The sequence below is a fragment of the Nesoenas mayeri genome (genome assembly GCF_963082525.1).
Source record: "Nesoenas mayeri genome assembly, chromosome: 6".
In the NCBI taxonomy this organism is placed as follows: Eukaryota; Metazoa; Chordata; class Aves; order Columbiformes; family Columbidae; genus Nesoenas; species Nesoenas mayeri.
Window position 1 is genome coordinate 9,545,174 of NC_137545.1, and position 25,180 is coordinate 9,570,353.

The following is a 25,180-nucleotide window of genomic DNA, read 5'->3' on the forward strand; positions in this document are numbered from 1 at the left end:
CATGAAACTTCCATCAGGCTGGTTAAGAACAGGAGAAGAAAGAGCACTAGTAGCAACAAGTTTCCTCTCCACACAATCTACTGTTGAGATCCACATACCAGTACTTTCACAAAGACGTAGCAGGATGCAGGAAAACCAGGAAGAAATTAAGATACTGCAAAGGGCACAGTGTCTGAACCTAATCCTTGTGCAACAATTAAAGCAAGGTTGGTTTACCTTCACCCCAATGACGTCTCCATCTTTCAGGTGATAAGGCGCTGACTGTAAACTCTCCTGTTTTTTCTTCCGTTTCCTCTTTGAAATTTGCTGTGTCTGAAGAAAATCAAAGCAGAAGATTGGTACATGGCAGATTTCAAAAGTCTCCTGAAATACATTTGCTCAAGAACTGCATTACAAACCAACACATACTTGTCTCAAACAACACTTGGATTCTGTCATTCCAGATCTTACCCAGCTCGATATTGGCAGCCACTCAAATCTGTCAGGGAAGTATTTGGCTATTTCAATTTTATCTACAGGGAGACAATAGTGAGAAGCCACTCGTTGCCTCAGTGCCCAGGCTGTGCATTCTTTGGAGATATCCCACACCAAATCCGTGGAGTCATAGTAGTCTCTCTCTCCTGGGATGCCCATCTGGACTCGAAGCAGCAGCTCACAGGGCCTGTCAGCAGGAAGAGAAAACAGACCCTTCTTGTGAGTCCTGCTTTCAGGACCCAGAATTCCCACTTTTCACCCCTCCTGCCCTCCCTTATTTTTCTTTGTGGAAAACAAAACATAAGCTCAAGTCTTGTTGCATCCTGGTATCTGTAATCCTCACAGACAGTATTTAAGTTAATAGCTGCTCAATTAAGTCTCATCTCAAATGCATTGCTGTAAGAAATAAGGATCTTGAGATCCTACCCCAAATGCTCTTCTTTTTGCAAAGGTTCGATGCAGATTTCCACTCTGGCACCCAGCTTATAGTGGCTGGAAACAAAACAAAGATTATACACATGACTAGTCATAGATTTAAAGTTCCCAAGAAGAAAAATCACAGTTCTAGTCAAGTAGATTTGTTCTTCTCTGGAAAATCAAAACAAGAGACTATTGGAACAAAAATTAAAAACTTGGACTAAAAGAAAAAATTACATTTAAAAACACCTAAAATAAAGCTCAGCTGAATAAGCATGGTACAATCTGCTTATGCTCACAGCTCCCCCTCCCACATTAAAAAAAAACGTGCTCACCATTAATGTAACCAGAAATCCAGAAATGAGCTTTCTGTTGGCATTTCACTGAGCTCATTATTTCCCCACCAATCCATCCCACAACCCATCAACACTCATCCTGTTGCAAATGCTGCCTGAGCGTTCAATAAGAAACCTACTTAAGTTGCTGCCTGCTGTTCCGTAAGAGCTTGCCTGGGCGCTTACTGTCCACTGTCCATGCTCTGAGAAAGGAGGGCAGTGGGACAACCTGTTCCTGGCAGCATGGTAAGGTCAGAGCCTGAAAAAAGAAATGTTTCTTCAATAATTTCAGCAGCCAGTCTCCTTGGATCAAAAGAAAACCACTTCATCAATTCTTAATGCCATACTGAAGCAATCGCAAATAGGGCAAGGTGTTTGTGGCTTACAGGTAGTGGCCATGATCGACATATTGGCTTTTTAACCTCAAAGCAAGTTGGACTTCACTCCCTCCCAAAATTTCTCAACTTATTTTTCAAAAGTACTGTATTTCTTTTTTCAACCTAAATTTATATAACTGGGAGGGAATGAGGCTGGCAGAATCATTGCCCCAATCTCTAGACAAGTGCTGAGCAAACACCTTTACACCCTTCTCAAGGACACAACACCCTTTCCATGCTAAGACAATTCTCCTTGTTCACAAGATGCAAATGGTCAGTTTTTCATAGTGATAGTTTGGCAGAGACTGACACTGATGTCGTACCCAAAAGAGTAAGTGTTGGTATGGATCAGAATCCAATGAGATATCCTTTCCTAGGCAGTTTAAGTAGAACAACCAACTGGCTAAACGGTAATGAGCCTCATTAAAGGATTGGTTTATGTCTTTTTCTCCTTTTGGGTGGGGTTTTGGTTTGGTTGGTTTGAGGTTCTTCAGTGTATTAAAATCATACTTATATGGTTAAAAAAAAAAGCATAGAAAGGCACCTTAGTTTCTAGCTAAAGAAACTAAGCTGTACCTTCCTGAATGACAATTGTGACCTTCTGTGCATCAAAAGCAATTCTTTAGTCATTAAAAAATCATAATAAAAAAAACACAACGCAGAAAACTAATACAGGAATAATGTGAAAATGGAAAGTGGCTTTTTAGGAAGTGCTTGTATGCGTGTGCTTCTCATGAAGGATTTTTACACTGTGAAATAAAGAGAGGGCTGCAAGCCAAAGTTCCCCATGAAGTGCAACAAGGCTTTTGCAGGTCAGGACACATGACAGGTATAATGGCAACTGCAGGGGACATACTAAGGAAGTCTCTGAGCTACATGCTCCAACTGCCTCTTGGTACTTACCACTGAACATGGCATATAAGCAAATGCCATATCACAACATACTGGAGACAAGGGAAAAGGAAATAAAAAATAGGTATTAATAAAGCTCACTTCATCCCAGTGCCGCTGTACATTTCAACACAGGAGAACATCTAACCTGCATCTTCAGATCTTCCAAAGAAGCTTCTCCTGCTATCTCTAGACTGCCAGCATAACAAAGATCCGTGTCTGTGTGGATGGATTCTGGTGAATCTTTAGATGATGAGAGAGGGGGGAGGAAGAAAGAAACAGAAGAGTCAACGCGACTTTGTTTATCATCCTAAGAGATAACAGTCACCTCAAAGTGAGATTTCACTTAGAGAAGGGCCCTGAGCTCAATTTTTTGGAGGAGTGCAGTTCAAGAAACATAATATATAGTTGGTAAAAATACATCCTGTTAGTTGCCAAACAGGAAGAATTCAAACTGATCCTCAACTGCAAATTCTGAAACTAAGACCAGTTATTCACATTGGTAAATAACCTTAATTATTGGTTATGACTCGGAAATGCAGATCCTGATGCAAGGAAGGTTAAACCTGCTCTTTCCTATGCTGCTGAAATCATTAGGGGAAAAAATAAAACTCTGAAAAAGTTTGAGAGAAAATGAGAACAATACAAAGAAATCTTCTAAAAGGAGATGGGACCTGCTCTGCAACACAACTCAGTAGTGAAGGAAGTGCCAGCAACACTGGCATTTGAAGCCAGTCACCTGTCTGCCCAGTGAGTAGATGCTTTACAATACTGCCAGGGCCCTCAGGTATGGAGAAGCCATTTTATCTACTGATGGGTAAAGAGCTCTTGCTTCAAAATTTAATCTTACCCTTGACCACAGGCAGCTAAGAAATGTCAGAACAGAATCATACAGCATTCATGGCCTTGTGAAAAATAGCATCTGTATCCCAAGTGTCTCCTTTCCCCATAATCCTGCTGAAACTTGGACAGTCACTCATAGGTTTTAGAAACATTTTAAGGCTTTGGATTAAAATTTTAGTTTTAACTCAAGGCTGTCAGTGCAATCACAGACAAGGTGGCCATACGATTCCTTTCAAAAACTGACCAAGCTCACCTCCTGCAGGAGACACCTGCAAAGCATCCATCTTGCAGGTCACCCCATTCACTTGCTCTTGTGCATTCTCTCCATGTTTCATATGACTTGAAGGCTTGAACCACCAGATGGGTATTTTCAGGAAACCCTGAAAAATGAACAGAAAGTACTGGTTAGCTTCTATGTTCCAAGGCAGACAAGGAAAAATTGTGTCTTCATCTCAGGAAGACTTGTTCAAATCTGAGCTTTTGTCAAAGCACAAGCATTCATCTATGATCCCACATCATAAGTTCTCACTTGTTCTCATACAGCCACTTGTATGAGACTTGGCCTACGCAAGGCAAAAATCTGAGCTTTATGTAATCCATACAGGGGGTAAAGATCAGATGCTTTATGAACAATATTTGTGAAGAACTCAAAAATTTATTGGATAAACTGAAAATCTTGTACCACTGTGTCTCTGCAGAAAAGCTTCAGCCTGAGAATCACAAAAGCACAATGTAAGCAAAAACACGAGTTTAGAGGGAAGCGGGAGGGCAGTCCCTGGGCCCAAGGGGCAGCGGAATGGCACAGGGAGCCATCGCCAGGAATGGGGCTCCTCAGCCCCGCAACCTTCTCCTTCTCCCACATTAGGGCACGTCTCAGGTCACAGGCCCCTCAACTCCCAAAACAGCCATCTTTGGCCACATCACCATCCAAGTGAAGTCACAAACCACCTCAGCGCATTCTGTTCCAGAATCAGTATCAGTACAAGGACAGTTGACGCAGAACTCACAGAGCTCTGAGGTTCTCTCACAGCAGCAATGCCTGGTGCTAAGGCCTGTCAGCGCAGCAAAGCGCGTGGCTGCTCATATTTGAGCCGGAGAAGAGAGATGTGGCTGCAGGTACTGTGGAGGAAGAGGAGGCCGTGTTGGAGGGGAGGCACCATCAGCCGCATGGGAGTGATGGCCAGCACTCATGCGGCTGATGATGTGGAGCCAATGGAGGTGGATCCACCCCAAGACCAAGAAGAGCCGATGGAAGTGGATCCATCCCCATCCTGGCTCCCCTGGCACCACTACACCGTGCCAGGGCTCCCCTTCAAGACACCACGCCGTCGCCAGCGCACCTGGCGAGTGTGTTACTGCCGGTGCAGCCTCCACGCCTGGCATTAGCTGGACGACCGACCTCCACGGCAGCCACCCTGCAGCCTCGGCTCTTCCACCGCCTGGCAGTCAGCAATCCTTCTGTGGATCACCATGAGCAGCGCGAGACCTTCTCTCCCACTCCCCTACCCGCTTCCCTACCCCACGCCTCCCGACCGGGTGCCATCTCCTCGGCTCTGAGGCCCAAGAAAAGGGGAGCAGAAGACAGGCCTTCCATCCGGCTGCTGCGCCGAGGGGACGTGCGCCCTCCCCTGGAGGCCACCGAGGAGGTCCCCGCAGCCTTGAACTGCAGTGCCTTCAGTCTGAGGTTGAAAGTTGAAAGAAGAATAGATAGACTAGGAATATTATGAATGTTTGAAATAAAATCTTTAAAACTACAAAAAGCATTAAAGACTAGATTTTTTCAACTGAAATATTTTTAAAATAAGCAAGAGAAAACAAACAAACGACTATCATATTCACATCTCCAGACACTGTCAAGAAACTAAAGAACACCATCTCTCTTCTTTTACCTTTGGTGGAAGCTTTCCTTCCGTTACAACCAATGTATCTCCTCTGCAAACATTAAGTTCCTTCAGAGTGGCATTCTGTAGGAAGAAAAAGCACAGCACACTGGTGAGGCTACACTTTCTGGTCCTTTGTTTCCTAAAATATACGTTGGTGGTTATTTAAGCCATGCATGCCAAAATTCCACGGTGTTTTGCTTTTCCATCAAAGGGCACAGAAACATCCATTTAATACCCAGCAGCTGCAGACAGCTTTGCAGCAGCACACAGTGCTGCACCTACAGGAGTCTGCTCTGCAGCAGCCCCTTCCAGAGCATCCTGCTGAGCTCTGGATTTCCTTTGCACCTCTGCAGCTCAACAGCTGACACCTCGTGCTTCTTTGCAGAATTATCTTCAATGCACAGCAAGCCCAGACTTTAGAAAAAACACTATGCGGGTACAGCTGAATCCTAGTCCCTCAAAATAAGGCAGGTGCACAAGATTTACATCTTAACCACGGTCACCCCAACACTGACTTCATAAGGCCCTGTGAAAATAAAACAATGTGCGTACTAATGTAGCACACACAAAACCACCACACATTTGCTATACTGCAGCTCTCTCCACAGAAAATCCCTACGGAAAAATGAAGTCAATAGACTACAGCATGATTCAAGTCAAACATAGGATCCTCTTACTTCCTGACTTAATGCTTCCCCTGCTTCATAGCACCAGTCCATCCTTCTCAAATGCCAGTTGTCACCTAACAAAAACAAAAACATACATATGGAAAACTAATTAGTCAACAACACTGCTTTGAAAAAACATTTCAAAAACCTGAATAAGCATTAAGAAGTTCTCTTGCTTGTGTCTTGTTTTCCTAACATCGCTCTGACAAATTGAACCACCTTCACATCCTTCCCCAGGTTACGTTTATTTCAAGACATTATTAGCTACTTCAACTCAGCTGTACATGTACCAAGGGTACAATATTTAATTTTTACTTGGGACAGTCAATGTATATCCTGACAGGAATGTCTTTCAGGTGAGCTTCTATGGTTTTTGGTGTGTGGCTGATTCTGCAACTATCACTCCACTGTAACACAAATTCAGTATTAAATGAATGTTTAGAATGAAAGCTGGAGAACAACATCACTCCAAGTCTCTTCTCCTCCTTCCTCCCTGTCAGCATCCATGGCAAGAGCTGTTCAGCCAGGAAATTCATGTGCCATGCTACTGCTGCCTATTTCTCCTCCTTAATCCTCACATAAAATCTTAGTAACAAAAACTGATATCGCTCAGATTCCCAAATAATGAGCAACTATGATCTCATTTTGAATAGCTTGTTTTTGCAAAGAAAACAAAAATTATTTTTTACAGTTAATCTCATGCACTGGTTCCCACTCTGATAGAAAATCATGTCAAAGCAGCCAAATTCCCCCATCTGCACATGCACCCAGGCAAATAGTCTACAAACTGTGGGGTTTGCCATATTTTGATTAAATACAAAGCTTTAAACTGATTTTTGAGAGCAACTGCACAGCCAGCTTTTATCACAGCAAGACTGCAAGCTGATCATTCTTTCCCCTCCTCACATTACTACGGCACATAGATCATTGCCATAAATTCACTGACTTTCAAACTTTAGGGCAGCAAGAGCTGTCTTAGAAATCTGGAAATTCCTTTAAAAATCATTAAATAATAGCACATAGAACTAACCTGATAATCCAGCTTTTTCCAGCATTAAATTTAGACACTGAAAAAAAAAAAGCCATACAGTGAGACTTGTCTCAACATATAGGTTGCAAAATACAAGCTAACAGCAAACCCACACTAGAATCTTCTAACATAAGAACTAAGCAACTGATTCATGGTGAATTCCTAAAAACAACATAATTACACAGACATGGTGTATTTCAGCTATATATTAAACCCTTTAAATATGAGGTTGCTTTCAGGCAAAAAATTAACTACCTCAAGGTGAGTCAGCTTTTACAAACTGTTAGAAAACCAAAAGATTGTGCTGTGAGCTTGCTACTTTACTTGAGCAAATTCCATCCCAGAGTTTGAAGGTGCACCTTTTAGAACTCAAGCCTGCAAACTCAAGAGGTTCCAGCCACTACTTGTTGACGCTGGGACTCTGGTCCAGAAGTCTGGCCTGGCCGTACCCAGAACTGCTTCCTTGGCTCTGCCCACAGCTCTTCCCCACCCTTTTTACCCCAGTTCTGAGCATTCAGAGTGGGATGAACTAGAACACAACAGAACTGTGGCTGGCTCTGTCGTGACTGCAGGTCACTCTGAGCACTGCTGTGTATAAAAGAAGCAGTGAACCACGCACAAAGCAGTCGGGCTGTGTTCATCCTTGGGAAAAAGCAAGGAGGTCTCTTTACTACTTGGGGAAAGATCAAGGCATTCTTCCCCGCTGTTCTGTTGGAGCTGAAATGCTTCCTTTGCCTCGGTGTCTCCTGATGGCCTGAAGTGACACACTGGTATAATGCAAAGTTCTCCAGGAGCAGCAGACCTGACCCTGGCATGACAAAAGCTTTTAAAAACAGACAGACTTACCTCTTTGACAGACGCAGTCTCTTCCACAACTATCTCCATCTCAGGGCCTGCGTTTTGGTCACTCCCAACAATAAAATACAGGAAGAGCTAAAGAAGCAAGTATAACCTATCAGAATACATATTTAAGTATGGAAATACTGTGAAATAACACTCCCTAATGCACACACACACCAGCTAACGCAAACCTGCCATCAGTCAAACACCACAAACTCCTTTGAGCTAAAGCAAATAATCTAAGGAGGACAAACAGGAGCACATGCAATTGAGTTATGGCCATCAGCAGATGTTCATTAACTATCTGCACACACACTTAGCCTGCTGCAAACGAGAGAGAAAAACCTGCTAGCGTTCTGATCTTTAGAAATATACAACTATTTTTTCCTCTTCCGTATTTAAAACTTGTAGATATCAAGAACAATATCTCCCTTTTCTTACTTTGTGCTCTTTACAAAAGTATACACACAGAGCACCAAAGCTGAACAACCACAAACAGACTAATGATAAACGATTTACCACTAGTCAAATGAGCTATATTAACTGGTCATATATATGTTCTTGGCCTTCTGCAACCAAGATAAATGGTGTGAGCCTTTGTGCCAATATGTATGATTCTCAGCGTCACTGAGCATTGCTTTCCATGCCATTTACAACCACTAAAAGAGTAAAAAGAGGACTACATAAAATATTGGGAAATGCAAACAAAGTAGAAAAGCAGCACGAGACTCTCTTCAGTCACAGCAGTAATATACCTGAGTGGATGTTGGAGCTTTCCCATGACACAGCCCCAGCAAACTTCCCATTTTCAGTTCTGCTTCCTTGACAGTATAATCCTCAGGCACTTCAGGGAGGACAAAAAATACAGAGAACATCATAAGCTGATGCTTCCTGAAAGTATCTATTCTATTATGCTGCTCTTTAGAGTAAGACAAAAATGTCCAGTGACATTTAGAGAACTTCATGTCCACAATGTTGATACTGGATCTGTCAGCATCCTACAACCAGAGCAAAGAAACATTTGTATAACAGTTGCTCCCCACCACCCCTTGTATATGGGGTGACAGAAGAATTCAGGTTGGAATGTACCTTTGTAGATTGTCTGGTCCAAACCCTTGCTCAGAGCAGAAAGCACCCTGACGTCAGATCTGTTCACTCTGGGCTTTTTCCAGTGAAGCTCTGAACACCTCCAGGGACTGACATTTTCCAGCCTCCCAGGGCTCCCTGTCTACTGCTTGACTACTCCACTACTACATTTTGTGATTCAACACAAATCACTTAGAGAGTTTTCAATTTACAAAATAAGTATTGGAAAAAGAACTTTCTGTCAATTCCAAGTCTTGAAGCACATGGCCAGGGCTCAATAAACAATGGCAGGTATGCTGATCAGTCTTACTCATTAGGGATGCGACTAATAAAACGAAGCTGAACATTTAAGTTTAGCCTCTAGCTTTGTATTGGTACTGTTGATAAACAGTAAAACCAGTGGAAAACAAAACAAAACCCACAGAGCTGCTTAACTGAAGTTAAGCCTGAAAATTAGTGGAGTTATATGTGTGTACTTCTCTCAGGGAAGGACAAAGGGAAGCTGAAATTCTCCCAACTGAACATCTTACTGAATGCTGATTAAATAAATAAATTTACCTGGAGACAGAAGTTTCCCATTTCCGCTAACAGGTCTAAGACAGCTGTCATTTGCTGTAACAAAAAGGGCAGGAAAGAGATGTATTAAGTAATTCAAATGAGGAGAAATTTGGCTCAGAAGTTTAGACAGATAACGTATGTTAGATTAATGGCAACAACAGGTTTATCACAGAGGTCTCGCTCTGGAGGTATTACAGCAAAAGTACAATTGGAAAGAGGTGCCTAGAGACTTCATGAACAGTCCCTGTTTTTATCCTTTTAGCAAAAGTTTATTTTCTCTTTGAAACCAGCTGTTATCCACAATGAGGAAAATACTACAAAATTGACCAAGTGCTTCCAAAGGTAAAGGCAACAGCAAAAACTTTAAAGAAAGAAAACTGGAGTGTCTTAAAGAAAGAAATAAGGTTACAAAAAATCCTACTTCAATTCTGAGTGTAGTACTTTAGTAAGATGACTTGATAATTCCTACTAAAACAGTTTCTGAAAAATAAGAGTTTCAGAAAACACATTTTAATCAAGACTTACACCAACTTTAAGTTAGGAAAAATAATAATTTTATTCAGAATTAGATGAATTTGAAGTCCTCTGCACCCTCTTTATTTCCAAAAAATACCCACCTAACAGCAGTGGATTTGTTGTTTTGAATAGTCTGATGCAAAAAGCAGAAAGTCAGCCAGTAAATTCTAACATTATCAAATCTAAAAGTAAAGCTGTTGAACACTTACCTAGTTCCTCCTCTAGCTGAAGCTCCCGTATTGCTTTCTTTTTGATATCTGACATCACCTGAAAGAAAGCAGTATTAACACCTCTAATACAGAATGCCAGTAACACACCTGCTGTTCAAATGCCAGCCCACAAAGGGAGCCTTCACCCGAAATGCATCCTAGTTATGTTCTTATTCCTCTTAACACTATGTTCAGGTGAGAAAACATTTCACATTATCATATCAAATAGATATAATAAGTAAATGCATTGATATCATAACACATTTGTGGAAATTTTCCCTAAAAACAGGATTCCAAAGAAAATAAAGTGTCATTTAATTTATGGATTTATCAAAAGACTAATTTTGCACAAACAGTAATTTTGTGAGCAAAACTACGTAGCACTTCATATTTTCTGTAACAGGAAAAAAATCAAAAGGCAGAAAATGTACCAGAGAGGTCCACCCCTTGCAAAAAACAGCTGGTTTAAGTTACCAGCGTTATAGCCTTATTGCACAGCACACAAAGTATCCCAGTAAGGGTAACTCCAAGTTGCACGCTATTCTCATCACAGGAAAACTTCATCCCTGAGGCTAAATTCACTCCTCATTCATTGGCACACGTGCACTGGCCAAGCTTTTCAGGGAAACAGCCTGTGTTACACCCCTGAAGAATCACATCCTTACTGTTTCAATAGTGGCAGTAATTTTAACGTGCTTCTTCTCTTCGTCATCCTCTCTGCAGAAGTTTTTAACTTGGAGCCAGCTGATGTCATACGTAAAAGCCGTCAAATTGCCGCTTGACACATTCACGAAGCTGTAAAAACAAGTAGTGCAAAATTCTTCAAAGACAGGAAAGTTACACTTTGTCTGGGCTAGATTGCTAAATACCAAAGCTCTGAAATACATCAAAATAATGTCTAGGTCATTAACAGAGATGGCACATAGCAGAGTAAGAGTCAGAGGCCTCAGGCAGCATCCAGGCACCTCTGGGCTATGTTTTGGTAACTGGTTTTCAATGGGACTGAAGCTCCTGAAGGTACTTCAGAGTCTAAGTCATTTTCTGAGGCTGGATTTAAGGCTTCTGAAAAAAAATATGGTAAAAATATACCTAGTTATAACTAAAACTTGAGATTTTTTTCTCTCTCCTTGCTACAGTACATATATACAGTAATAGTCCTTGGTGAAGAACCCTCTCACTGCTTGATTTAATCTCAATGTGTCAGTGCTGTTTCAACTAGGAAATCAGAATTTACATAACAAGCACATATACATGTCTCTGAAAAGAGGAATGTAACCTCAGGGCTATACACTGGCAAAGTAAATGAGACCAGAAATTTGCCCCTGGCAACTTCAGATTCAACTGGGAGATCCAGCCAATACTCTTTCTGATACTGCTCTGTTTTCTTATCCCACCAACTCCCTCGGAGAACCACACGACTCAAGCCTCAGAAATTCAGGTGATGCCAAAGATGGTGCCAGCACATTGGGCACAAGTTGTTCCTGTTAGGTTTTTCCCTTTGCAAGCGTAAGTCAAAGGATGTGGCTGCATCTGCACTTCAAGAGCAAAGAAAATCTAACAGTTGATAAGCAGCTGATCCTCAAAATTTAAGATTATGTTATCTTGAATTAAAAAGCTCAAAGTGAAATTTAGTTTAAAAAATCTATACATATAGATGGCCTAATTTTAACTGAACAGATTTTGCCAAAATTGCTCTGGTGTTTAATTATACTTGTGATCAAAATGGTTACCTCTGGTCATGGCTGTCTAAGATTAGTACTGAGCATCCATCTGTCAGACCAACACTTTTGACTGTTTCCTTCATATCTTCTTCAAGAAAAACTTCCCAGTTCTTAGCTTCTTTATCTGGTCCTGAGCCATTCTTTAGCATGATTCCTCCTGAGGGTGCCAAGGCTCTGCGCAGGTCACCCAGTTTTGTGCTGCATGAAAAGACGTGCTGTGATTCTGTGAAATGTTGACCCTTCCCTCCTTCATTATATTCCACTAAACGAAGAACGTTTATGACCACGGGTTCATGATCAGGGCCTGTCATCACCTTCGTACCACCAACCTGAGGTAAGGAATGCAAGATTTATGCGGTGGTGATCAAATACAGAAAAAACTGGAAAGCAATTAATGACAATCATAAAATTATTTGGACAAAAAGATGGACCCTCTCTCCTCATGAGGAATAAACCACCTTTGACCAAATGCCTACTGAACAAACAACCAGAATAACACAAAGGTGCTGGGAAGAAAAAACATAATGCTAAGGTATGTTCCAAGGTTGCATATACAGTAAATATATTGGTAAAAGTAGCAGGGAAACCAGTGGACGCTTGATCTCCACCAGATTAAGAACAGAGGAATTTAGTCCCTCAGGATATTAAAGAACCACCCAAAAGTGTGACTGAGGCAGATCAAGAGAGTGAGATTTTTAAAATCTGGCCTTTCTATATACTCAACCTAGGCAAAAAATATAGGTTCTTGCTGAAAATAATTCAAACACACAGGAAGCTGGAGTAGTGAAGACCATATCAGAAATACAACCAAGACAAGAATGACTCTGTTGCTAGAGGTTTTCTTTTGGTTTTGTTATTTGTTTTGTTTTTGTTGATACATCAGAAAGAAAAATGTATACTTTTGCAATTAAAAAAGTCTTTTAAAACTAATACTGTATTTCATTACAGAGATGGGATAAAATGCTATGTTATATAATCACTGAAGCATGCATTTGAAAGTTATGCAGAAGCCTTAATATTACATTAAAAGGAAGATGGGACACTAGAAAAGGAGCACAGTATTCCAGGAAGGCCATATACAAAAGTAGTCATTGACAGGTCTAACTTTCTATGTGAAATTATTCCCTACAGGGCATAAGTTTTTGTTATTGCATTACTATCACCCAATCTCCTTCCAAGAGGCACCGGTTGTTTTCACAATACACACCGCTGTAACTGGCCTTGGATATCCACAGGTATCTATCAACCTGATGCTATTGCACTCTGCATAGTATAATTCTGTTTATAATTTTATCAAGCAGAACATTGTGCATCACACAAGGTGCACTGACAAGCTATAAAAACAAGTATCCTAGATGCGGCTGAAGTAGTGTCCCCAAAGCCAATGTTGGTATGGCAGTAGCACATCTGCAGAACAAACCAACACCTCCAGAACTGGGTCTGGATATTGCATCTTATCTCTTCATAGCTGACAAGGAGAGAGGGTATTTGGTTCTTTTACCTCTTTCCCATTCCACACGAAGACATCTGCTCCATCAGCCAGCCCAATGCTGTCCAGCGTCAGCTCATCTCCTAAAAAGAAGCAAATCATCAAGTTACTGCCCCTGCTCAAAACAGACAAGCAGGGTCAGCTGGTAAACTGAAACATGCTGGCACATTCTACTCTGGCTCAAGTGGATCACGACAAACGCTTCTGTGTGATCAGCATTTAGAGAGAGTAAGCTATGCTGCTTTCCTGTGGGAAGAGCAGCACAGGTGGGTGCACAGCCCTACTGTGGCTGAGTACACAGAGCTGCAGCATGGAGGTTCCAGTTCCATTTCCCTTGCAAACTGGGGCCCAAGGTAACACTTGACTGGTCAAGCTGCCTTGTCAGGAATAGCTACGTGAGATTTAACAGTGAATCAACAGACTGAAAATAAAAAGGTTGGATTCAATAAACAAGTTACATACTGTACATTCCAAGCCTATTCTTTGGAATACTAATGGGAAGGAATATTTAAAGCAGCTATAAGGACATGTGTATTTTGATTTTAACATCACAGAAAGTTGGGCTATGCTCTGGTAGAACCCTGAAACAGGCCACAAAGACATTAACATTTTTAAATGGCTGAATTTTTGAAGACTAACACCTAAAATTGCATAACAATGCAAAGCTGGAGACAGAACTCACAATACTCTTAATAAATTGTTCAACTACTCTTTAGGTAAGCATTTTGCTCTACAAAAGCCATATGTCAGCTAGTTTAACCTACATTTTTCTTAGATGTCACACCTGGCTCCTCTCTTCTGCCTACTAGGTAAATACTATGAAAGCAAACATTAAGAAGCAAATTAAAGTTAAAATAGAGACAAATATTTTTGTCACCAAATATGTTTACCTTGCATAAGATCTGCAGCCTTACTATACTTTCCAACAAAGATTACATATAAAGGTCTGAAACCCCTTCATTTCTCTAACAAGAGTGTCCTAAATCACAGCAGTGGGCTTGCACATGAGTTTAAGAGTGTTCAGTAATACATGTCTTCAAGATGTTTTGCATATTAAATCCTCAATGCCTGCAGTAAATACAACATATAAATACAATGGAAGCCTTGTATGTCGTAGTCTTACCGTCAAGCATCTGGTAAAGATGCAGTCCTGCTGGTAAAGGCTTGGCAATACTGAGAATCATGTCTCCTTCCCAAGATTCCAACATCTAATTGGGAATAATAGATTTTAAATATATATATATATACATATATACATATATATATATATAATATGAGCAATCAATAACTCACATCATTCAGAATTATAACTTTGCTGAAAGCTGTTAAAACCTGGCTACTAAACTCACTTTGACACTTTACAAGTCACAACTATTTACTTCAAGAATGCCAGTAACACAGAAAACAAGCATTTAGGACTTGGTCTTTCAGAGTAGTCACCAGATAGACAAAAATAATGTTTCAACTTGACACTAACCAAAGGTTGTGAGGTACAGGAAAAGTAAAGTGTTTCCTGACATTAAATTAGCTTTGATTTGGATATCTATGAAAAGGCATTCTACATATTGTCATTTTCCTTTAACATAGTAGAGAACAAATGCAGAGATACCACATTCAATCCGCTAAGCTAAACATCTCTTTTAACTTATATTCTTTTTTGTTAAACTACTCTGATTAGTTCCTTCAAAGGCCAGCTAGCTCCCTAAAAATACAAAGACAAATCTGTCACAAACTGAAATGTTAAGAATAGTTTGCAAAGTGTCAATACATCGCCACATGTATTCTGCCCAAATATAAATTATTAGCATATAAGAGCTTTTTAAAGTCTGCATAATTGAAGTTTCATCAATTTAACGGCTTAATACTTCAAAACCAGCTCTCAAACCAATGTTTCCTTCTATGCAAATCCATATAGCTTTTAGTTTCCTAACATAACATTTACTGTTGAAAATGTCTCATTGAAGTAAAAATTGCAATATAAATACACAGGTAAATATTGTTGTAGCTCAAACAGAAACTGTTTGAACTAACTGAATATAGCAAATACCTGGAATACTGATTGTCGAAGGTCTCCCAGTGTTTTTCTTCTATCAATAGTCAAATCCACAACACTGTCTTTCCAAGTAAGGGAAGGATGCAAAGCCCCATTATGAAACTTATAACATGAGCTCAAATGGAGGTGTAAATCAATGCCGTTGTTTGCTGAGTCACATTCCGCTCTTTGAAAGAATAACAAAATAAACAGGTGAATTTAATATTGACAAACAACCAGCTTATCTCAGAGGTGCTTCTGTGTAGCTGTCCTGGATCTCATATCCTCACAACTAAACTCACTGTCACATTCTCTCCTCCACTATGGGGTATGCAGAGGTGTTTAAAGATGACTAAAGATGATGCGAAACATAGCAGCAAATACACAAAGGAGTGAAATTTGCACAGTACAAAAATATCACACAACATTTGGGTTTCCTGTGTGTGTCTAAATTTTGATAGTTTAACCCTTATTCAGGAGTATCATCAGTACTGCGTGTTCCTCAACAGAAGGAGAAGTTTTGACCAAGCTGAACACCACTAGCTCTCTCCTTCACATTTCTGGCAAAGGATACCACTTACCTGCTGTTTCACAGTAAAGCAAGTCATTCCCGCTTCTCCCAAATGTTCTCTAAAAACATAAGTATTCTTTTCTCCTTCCAGAATTACATTGATTTTCACAGGGAAAAAAGGTACAATTTTAAACTGTAAGTTTCCCTTGAAGTTCTGTAGAATGCCCAGTTACACCACTAACAGGGAGGCAGGGAACCAGTGAAGGCAGAATGTGGGCATACAAGTGGTATTCCTCCATTAACCCCTATGGCACTGAATCATTTTAGTATCTGGCTCAGCTCAATGAGTTTCTTTCATTTTATATCACTTTGGAGATCTACAGATTCAGAATGCTGTTTAAGAGATAGGTACAGTTACATCAATATACCTCTTTTTTTGCAGTTCAGTATTAGCAGCATTCATTTCATTCAGAAGGTGTTCAGGAATTTGGTACCTTGGATTTCCTCGTGCTGCAACAAATAACATAGCCTAGTTTGGTCTCAGCTGCTTCAAATATATTTCGGCAAACAAGAAAAGCAATCAAGATGAGACATTACAGTACAGTAATCATTGAAAGGTCAGAGCAATAATGTTGCATCCTTTCGTAATAGAGAAAATTAAACTGCAAGATGATGCAAAAAAACCAAACAAGTGCTTTTACTTCTTCCCATCAATCTGGCCCTAAGAGAAACTGATACATGAATGCTGTTAGCAAAAACGTGTATTATTTCAGTAGAAGTTCTGCCAGCATTTGTGAAGCATACTAGAAAAAAGTTAGCGTTGGCTACAGTCAACTGGTCACTACTTCCTTAGAGGTATCCTCCGTGTATCTTAGTTAACCCTTTTTTCAAATGAGCATAGAAAGAAAATGTACTTTCAGCTCTTGGAAAGGAAAGAAAGGTCCAACAGCCTTTGTCCTCCATAAAACAAACTGCCAACAAAGGAAGCCCCCAGAATACCAAGATAAGCTTAGTGTACCTTCAGGTGGTCTTTTCAACTGAGATTTTCGATAAAACAGCATGTAGGCACTCTCTTTACCCTGAAATTGTTTCTCAATATCCTTCTCCTTGATCGGCTGGACTTTTGAATCATTCAGATCAAACCAATGGCCACCAGCAGAACTGTCCCTTGGCCCTGTAGGTTTTTTTTCTGAATTCCACTGGACATCATTCTTCTGAGGGTGGCTTTGGAGATCTTGTCCTTGAGAATCTGACTTAAACTCGAGCTTGTGTTTTTCCTTCAGACCAACCTTATTTTCAACAGGACTGAACTGAAATATCTGAGGATGGCTTTGCAAATACTAAAAGGAAAGGAAGGACAAGATTAAGAAGATACCCAGTCTTAAGTATAGTAGCCTGCATTAGCTACTTCACCTGATTCATCCTCAAATTAATACACAAACCCCATTCCTTCAAACTTGGTTTTATGATGTTTCCTCATTTATTTCCCCAGTTTAGACAGAAAAAAATGTAATTTTCCTACCACCATTGATCTGCCTGATCTTTTATATGCTGTTGCTAGCTTTGTTTCAAACTATCATGCGAGAAATTGCAAAAGAATTGTTTGCAACATCCATGAATCGCTAAGAACTAAATCAGATTAACTTCTGAATGCCAAAGATTGCTTGAGACACTGGAGTCCTTTTAAAACACTTGTCACAAGTGCATACTCTCCATCCCTGGGAAGGTAAGACAGGGCATGATGCTCTACAGACAATAATAAAAAAATAGTTTCTGCTTTACCAGACACACAGAGTAACATCCCAACTAGTTTAGCCCTCTAACACTGGTATTTCTCACTCTCTAGTCTCTGCACAACTGCTCCCATTTGTGTTCACTAGACCAGGATCTTGAGCTCAATTCTGGTCTGATGAGCTGTATCTTATCCAAATTAATGCCACCCATTGTGGTATCTCAAGAACTTCAAACCTACTCAATTTGGCTCAGGTTATCCACTCTGTTCTCTACTTTCATTTTAGCAGCAAGCAGATACTTCAAACAAGCTTGGTGTCCAAATTACACGAAACAAAATCGTGGCTCTTGAAGGATGTGGAGCAGAAGTGGACAACAACCACACTCAAATCCTAGTCCCCCCAAAACTACAAAAACACCCCAGTCCCTCAAGAAAAGAAACAGACACAAACAAAAACAAATGCCCAAAATCTGAATTTCAGTTTTAATCATAATCCAAAACTCATTTGATACTTCTAAAACAAAACAGTTATTGAAATAAGGCACATGCTGCACTGATCAATGTGCTTTTAGTATAAATCCAGCACTTGCGAAAAGTCAACTTGGGTAATATCCACAATAGCACTCAAACTTAGAAATGGTTAATACTGGGTTGATCACAACTTGTTTCTATCGCTTCCCTGTCAAAGTCAGAAAAGCATCTACCTCTGCCAAAGACTCACATAAAGATTTCACAACTACATTTAAATAATTATTGTGAAAACAGCATTGTTAGTTCTATTAAAAACACAGTCAAACATGAATTTTCCACATAACACAAATGCTGAAGTATTTTCCTTAAAGCATTAGAAAATACAGTAATCAACTGGACAAACTAGACTTTACTGCAAGTATTGATTTTATGGATATGCCCTAATCAATCAAAAAGTGACACGTATTTTCAAAACCTCATTTATGTTATGACTGTGAAGAGGTACTGTATTTCTCCTTTAATTCTCATAAGTGCTTCTCTGTTCAAGTGGTAGGAGTGTTGTTGCAGCTTCATTCACAGACACAAGGTTCAGTAGGAAAGGTTCATTTTTTTTATAGGCCAACCATATAGATGGAAAAAAGATACAAGCTTTCAGGCAGACAATTCCTGGAAAATCTTGTTCATGCTCCCACATGTACTAATTTATCTCACAAACCTCTCTTACACGTGCTCTATCTTACTGACTATTCAATAGAAGTATAAATGTGAAGCTATCGTAACAGTAAAAAACAAACTTACATACACGTATATTACCTTTCGTAATGCTCCATATTGTTTTCGATATTTCTTATTCCAGGACACCCCTTTTTTCTCCAGTAATTTCTGCCCTAATTGATCCACAGGAATTTGTTTTGATTCTTCCTACAGAGAGATTAAAAACCAAGATAACAAAGGGTACAGAAGTCAAGGGATCAGCACAAAGAAGCCAACTCTGAAGTGCTTAAACATCCCTGTTTGTAAACAAGCCAATGTAATATCACGCTATGAAACGGCTTTGGTAAGCAACTGAAGAAATACTCAAAAATGGCCCTTTTCTGTATGAAGAGCCACTACTAAAGTCAGCTTACAAGTTTTGCCTGTTTCACAATAAGTTCAGAAGTGTTATGTACACTTAAACCTGCTTGCTCTTGCATACACCAGCCCCTTCTTCTAGGTTCCCCAATATCAAAAAATCAAAGCAATAAACTCTTTACATACCATACCTCTGATAAAATCCCTTTTAAGACTGCCAATGGATTTTCCATTTCTTTGGCATTTTCAACATCTCTTAAAGCTTTGTCTTCAATCAGCCTATCCTCTTCTTCCTGGATAAGAAAAACAAGAGAATCACAAATACCGTTTCACACACAGCTAGTGGTTTTCAATTACAGTCTGTACTAACATAAGCATGTGCAATTTAGAAGTGTGATGGAAGTTCTGATAAGCTGCCTCTCCCACCTGCTACAGCTGTATATTGTTATATAGAATATCTGCTATCAATTTTTACTAAAAAAGGCATTTGTGTTATTTACCAACAGCCAGACAGAGCCATCCACTAAATTCACTGTGCTAGTCTTGAGCAAAAGTATTAATTCATTTGGGAAAGTAAAAGTGAGCCTGGTAACATGAGATAGTTCAGCAGATAAGAAAGCTAACATTTGCTAAAAAAAACCTGACAGAGCTCATATACTGTTGAACACTAGCCTTCTCAATGAAGTAAGAGACCAAACACCTCACTGAAATATTAATTAGTTTGGATGTAGATTTCATCCACTAGCTCATAATACTTTTCTGAAAAACGAGACATATCAAGCAAGTAAGAAAAGCCTTCACGACTTACTTGTAATTGCCAGTTTCCTAATTCATCCACATCTCTGATATAAACATGATAGTGTCCTCCATAGCAGCCACCTTTATGTATAATAACAGAGAAGAGCTCATACATGTACTCTGAATCATCCATTTCAGTCTTAAAAAAGAAAAACAACAACAGTAACAATAACTTATATCAGTAAGTCTTTCACACAAGGACAGATTTAAACCAGCAGTGTAGCCTCAGGTATTTTTCAGTCTGCATTCGCATGTGTGGAAATTGAAATGGGTTTTGAGTGCTGAGGAACACAAGCATGGAGTGACACAAACCACGGACCAAAGCACAGGCTTATTAAGCAATCTGTTAAGCATGATTCTGAACAATACTGGAAATCTAAAATAATGAAATATTGATGCAAACAGAAGAACAGCTTAAGGTGTTCATTCATAACAAGACTTATTTTGTTTAAAAGACTAGAGAAAAAACATGGAAAACATTTATGTCCACAAACAAATTGGGAAAAAAGGCTTCCTCACATGCAAACACTGAGAAATTTCCAAGCTTGCATTACAATATTTCAGCAAGAAAAATGCCTTTTTTAGTAACACTGCCTCTATTAAGTATATTCTTTATTTATTTAACGATCAAAAATTGTCATCAAGCACTGGTATTGCTCAGCTTATAATCAAAATACACACATATGAATGCAAAGATGGATTCCTAAGAAAAATTAAATAAATTCAGGCACATGAAACATACATAGCTAAATCTATATATTATCAGACAATGACAATACAAAAATAAACTTCCATTTCCAGGTGATATTCTTTCTTTCAAGGAAACGTCAGATTAAATTTTAGGTAATTATTATACCCTTTCCCAGTCAGTTAGAAAGTGGTCTTTTGGAAACAAACTGGAATTCTATACATTTGGAATTAGGGACACAGGAGAACCCTACAAATTTTCTCAAATGCCTTGCCCTGACAAAATGCAAAATAAAAGATAACTTGTCCTTGAGATATTGGTTCTCTGATGAGTATGCAGAAACTTTAACAAATATAATAATACAAACCTGCTCGCAAAAAGGCCTCAGATTTATCTGGATGGGGAATGTATAGCAGCTCGTTTCCTTATATCTTTCACACTTCTCAAAGTCAAAGTTAAATCTCAGGAGAGAAACGGTGAGAAAAGGCGGCAACTTGCGTAGTTTAGCAGACTGTAAAATGATTTTTAGAAAACTGTAAGCACACAGTTATAACAACAGCGTTTCTACCTTGCTATGGTCAACTCTTTATTTTCCAACAAAACTGTTCCAATAGGCAGACATGACCAGTGTTTTCATTTTTAAGATGTCTTCCCTAATTTTCAATTTCCCTACCAACTGGACATCCTAACAGCAATGAAGATCTTTCCACACTGTCAAGCCCTATGCCTTCCCTGAATGGTGATCACCAGTCCCATACTTTATCCTGCTACAAAAAACAAAGCAGGACGTTGCTGAAACTCTAGTCAGTAATTACATTTCCATAACCCATGTGTTCCTCGCGAGAGGATTTTCTTGAACTGTTTCAGACCCCTGGGTTTGTGCTTGCCTATGAAGTCAGACTATACAGCATTTTCCCAATACCTTTGCTCTTGGCCCCTTGCACTGAACAACCAAGCAAGGGCTAAAGTCACCCTCACTGATACAAGAGAGGACCTTCAACGCAGCAAAGCCAACAGAATCCATTTTAATAAGCAATATTATTCATCAATATCAAACAACATGCTGTGTGAGCACATCAGGAACCCTGGTATAAAGCAACACCAACCATCTTGTATCACCTCTGAGTTTAAGTTCAACAGACACACTTCTGAGCCTTCCCAATGTCTCCATCCAACTCTCCATTTGCAGAGCCATGATGGAGAGCCTCCCAGGAACACACACACGGTTTAAGAAATCCCCTAAATTAGGTATTCCATTTGTATCAGTTGTGAAGACTACATAGCAGAGCTCAGTAGCACAAAGGATTTTGTATGCTGTTCCAAGTGATAATCAGATTGTACAATTAAAATTGCATACCCCAGCTATGTTACTTCTTACCCGCTATCAGTTCCCACTGCCTTCTTGCATGGATGAGCACATTTGAGAGGTTAGCAAGAGTTCTCACACTCCCTTGAACCCAGTAAAGTTTAACTCAAACAAGCCCTTCTAATCAAGCCATGTGAGGTTGGGCAAAAGGTCATGAAATCCCAAATAACTGATTAACTTCACTTGCACTCAGCTTGGCTTTGCACCCACTCCCACATTAAGGAGCACGCACACAAGGGTCGGATTCCACCCATTCTGCTGCAGAAGAGAGTCACCCAGCAGGCCAAAGGCTTTGCTGTTGGGAAGACAGCAGAATATGTCAGCGCACACCAACAGCTGTCTATGTCTGTGTCCTGGTTTTGTGTGAACGGTTCCTTGCATGAATACATTCTTATGCACCTGCAGGCTCTAGCACTACAGAACATATTAAAAACACCTACAAAGGTGTTAATTTTTCAGTGCAAGAACCTGTTCAGTATCAGCAAAAAAATGCAATAGCTGGATCAACAGATCCCCTTTCCTTGTGCAGAGCAACAGCTATTCATTATTTTTGTCTCCCATTTGTACTCTTTATGAGAGAATTTCCATCCATCTATTTTTAATTTATGCTCTAGCTTACCTTTTAGCCTATCCTCTGAAATGCCCAAAGCCAGGGGCAGTAGAGGTGTGTGAATGAGGCAATACTCTGGAAGCTACATGCCATCCCATTCACCATTGGTTAGAATAAAGACTGCAACAATATTCAAGACAAGAAATGAATCACGTGAGCTTTTCTTGACACAGTTGCTGAGGTTTAAAGAAAAACAGGTCAGATTTTAGCATCCTCTTCTTATATATCATCTGATACAAGTTTTTTTGGTTTAGAGTTAGAGGGCAGACACAGCAATGTAAATGAAGTTTCTAACTGTTAGCAAACGGAACACTGAGAATCATCAATGCATTACCTTTGAAGCTTCAACAAGTTTATCACAGGTTCCGCATCGATACAAGTTTTCATTTTCAAAATACTCTTCTTCTACATACATGTTCCACAGAGCCTCCTCCAAGCCAGCTACACCTTTTACTGCCACTGTTAGATCTAAGAAATCTTCCTAAGCAGAAGTACAACAAAAAAACAAGGTAGTAAGTAGTGTAAGTTCATAGTACATTAGAAAGATATTCACCCCATGCACCACAGCAGATGTTAGCATTCATTCTGCCTTCGTTGCTGATGAGGAAAATTATCCCATATATCCACAGAAGAGAATAAAAATAAATAAACAAATAAATAAATGACACCTTTTTTTGCCATTACAAAGACCATAAAAGACTGTAAACATATGTTTTACTGTTATTACCTAATTGTTCAGCTATCTGCTAACCACACCTACCAAAGGCAACGCTTACCAACTCAGAAAATGCAATCACACTTGTTTTGTTACCTCTGAGTCACAGCCTGAAGTAGGTGGTTTAGAAAATGCCAGCCAAGACTTAACAAAGTCATGAATAATTTTCATATTTTCAAGTCTGCAGTGCTCTAACTAATGCACACTACCTAGATTCAATAAGGCCATCAGTGACACTCAAAGATGGCATTATTTTTTGAGATTTAAATAATGAACATTTAAAACATCTTCAACAGACTGACTGGAAACCTAACCTGGAAAATCCTCTAGCTTTACCTGTCTTTCACTGATATTCTTGCACTCTTTACAAACAATCTGGTTGACAACAATCCCATGGTACAATCGATTAATGAGGTCATGACCCGAAGTTCCCACAAGGGAAGTTTCCAAAGCACTGAACAGAATCCGATTTAATTCCTGCACATCATGCTGCCTCATTTCCTGCATGATTAAACAAACAAAACAAAAACCAAAAATAAACAAACTTGAAGGAATAAAATAGCGCCATCTGCTTTGCTTACTGCTTAAAACCAACATACATTAAGTGTGACAAAGACAGCTCAACGAGTACCCATATATTTACTACCTTTATTATTTTTTTTATTCTTAATTTACTTATGCTCTCTGAGTAGCTACAAGTACATAAACTATAACCCACACAAGACGCTTTCTGTTGGGTAGATTTAGACTAAACTCTAAGAGGACAGTTCAATTTAGGTAAGAGTCTAAGATTTGAGGACAAGAACCCAAATTACTCTTGGAGAAAACTTCCTGTAAAAGCAAAGGAAAAGCTACTGAAATTGTATCTAACGGAACAATTTTCTTCTGTTGCTCACTGTAAACAATTGGAATGTACTTCATGTGGAGATACAGCAGTATACAACAATAGTTGATCCAATTCAATGCTGTCTCCACAGCTTGAAGTATTTTCAACTTATTTCTTAAATGTCAGACTTAAAAAAAATATCTTCTCCCTTCAGGAAGAAGTTTATCAACAACGGTATCACTGACGGTGATTTGTACCTCCTGGCTGTTCCACCCGAAGCTCTCTGTGAGGTCTGTTGTAGATGCAGCCTGCTGGTCCAAGAGCAGAAGCTGAGCAAATAACCGTTGAAGTTGTAAAGGAATTAATCGAACCTAGAAATAAAAAACAAACCATACCCAACAAATCAGAAAGTCTTCAAACCAATCATTTAGATTTAAAAAGTCCAAAACTTGTAATAAACCACTACCTACGGCTTTCTTAACACAGGTTACTCATTCACACAAAAACATCAGACTCGGTTCCCAAAAATCTACAGTGTCTCACCTTACTCAGCCAAATAGTCATGGAACATACATCTTGTGATAAAGTAAAACTACAAGGATTAAAATTAAGTTACCACCATGGCTAAAAAAAAAGAAATGGAAACTTTCTCTGATATTTTTCATGACACTAAACCCTAAGAACTCAGCGATAAGACATCACGACGTACAGAGTTAACATACTCCTTGATCAGTAAAGGGTTTGTTGACTGTGCAGAATTTAGGATTGCTCCTCCTCCCCTTGAAGACAAAATCATCTCTGTTATCAATTTCAACAGAAACAGGCTCAATATCTTACTTTTGAAGGAAAAGCCTATGGCCCTGAAATCTTACATCTGGGTGCAAAATAGAGTATCAGCCAACCAAACTGTTTTTCAGTATCAAAATTAGGTTTTCATTCATTCTCATGAGTTTGATGCAAATTGAAGTAATATTCTTTCATACCAACACTGAGCAGTGATTAATGACAAAAAAGTTTTAAATA

General features: G+C 39.4%; 1 protein-coding gene across 6 annotated transcripts in view; it reads right to left on the reverse strand.

Annotated features, from left to right (window-relative positions):
- Window positions 1-25,180, reverse strand: part of USP40 (ubiquitin specific peptidase 40) — a 33,197-nt gene that overhangs the window by 3,758 nt on the left and 4,259 nt on the right. For 3 of the 6 annotated variants that reach the window (XR_013922290.1, XM_080346986.1, XM_080346985.1), the window contains exons 4-30: window positions 24,415-24,528; window positions 23,668-23,832; window positions 22,951-23,097; window positions 21,008-21,151; window positions 19,963-20,091; window positions 19,346-19,447; window positions 18,897-19,004; window positions 16,899-17,220; window positions 16,309-16,390; window positions 15,385-15,556; window positions 14,461-14,545; window positions 13,350-13,420; window positions 11,858-12,177; window positions 10,793-10,922; window positions 10,128-10,185; window positions 9,403-9,456; window positions 8,514-8,602; window positions 7,765-7,851; window positions 6,919-6,955; window positions 5,898-5,962; window positions 5,227-5,301; window positions 3,591-3,717; window positions 2,643-2,737; window positions 1,367-1,485; window positions 901-966; window positions 451-661; window positions 217-312 (exon numbers count right to left, since the gene is read on the reverse strand). Coding sequence is in view for 4 of the 6 variants with exons in the window: in XM_080346986.1 (XP_080203112.1) it covers window positions 217-312; window positions 451-661; window positions 901-966; window positions 1,367-1,485; window positions 2,643-2,737; window positions 3,591-3,717; window positions 5,227-5,301; window positions 5,898-5,962; window positions 6,919-6,955; window positions 7,765-7,851; window positions 8,514-8,602; window positions 9,403-9,456; window positions 10,128-10,185; window positions 10,793-10,922; window positions 11,858-12,177; window positions 13,350-13,420; window positions 14,461-14,545; window positions 15,385-15,556; window positions 16,309-16,390; window positions 16,899-17,220; window positions 18,897-19,004; window positions 19,346-19,447; window positions 19,963-20,091; window positions 21,008-21,151; window positions 22,951-23,097; window positions 23,668-23,832; window positions 24,415-24,528 (3,270 nt within the window). In the remaining 2 variants the exon portion in view is untranslated. Of the gene's footprint in view, window positions 1-216; window positions 313-450; window positions 662-900; window positions 967-1,366; window positions 1,486-2,596; window positions 2,738-3,590; window positions 3,718-5,226; window positions 5,302-5,897; window positions 5,963-6,918; window positions 6,956-7,764; window positions 7,852-8,513; window positions 8,603-9,402; window positions 9,457-10,127; window positions 10,186-10,792; window positions 10,923-11,857; window positions 12,178-13,349; window positions 13,421-14,460; window positions 14,546-15,384; window positions 15,557-16,308; window positions 16,391-16,898; window positions 17,221-18,896; window positions 19,005-19,345; window positions 19,448-19,962; window positions 20,092-21,007; window positions 21,152-22,950; window positions 23,098-23,667; window positions 23,833-24,414; window positions 24,529-25,180 lie in introns of those variants that run through there. The other 3 variants (XM_080346987.1, XR_013922291.1, XM_080346988.1) reach the window with 3 other exon arrangements.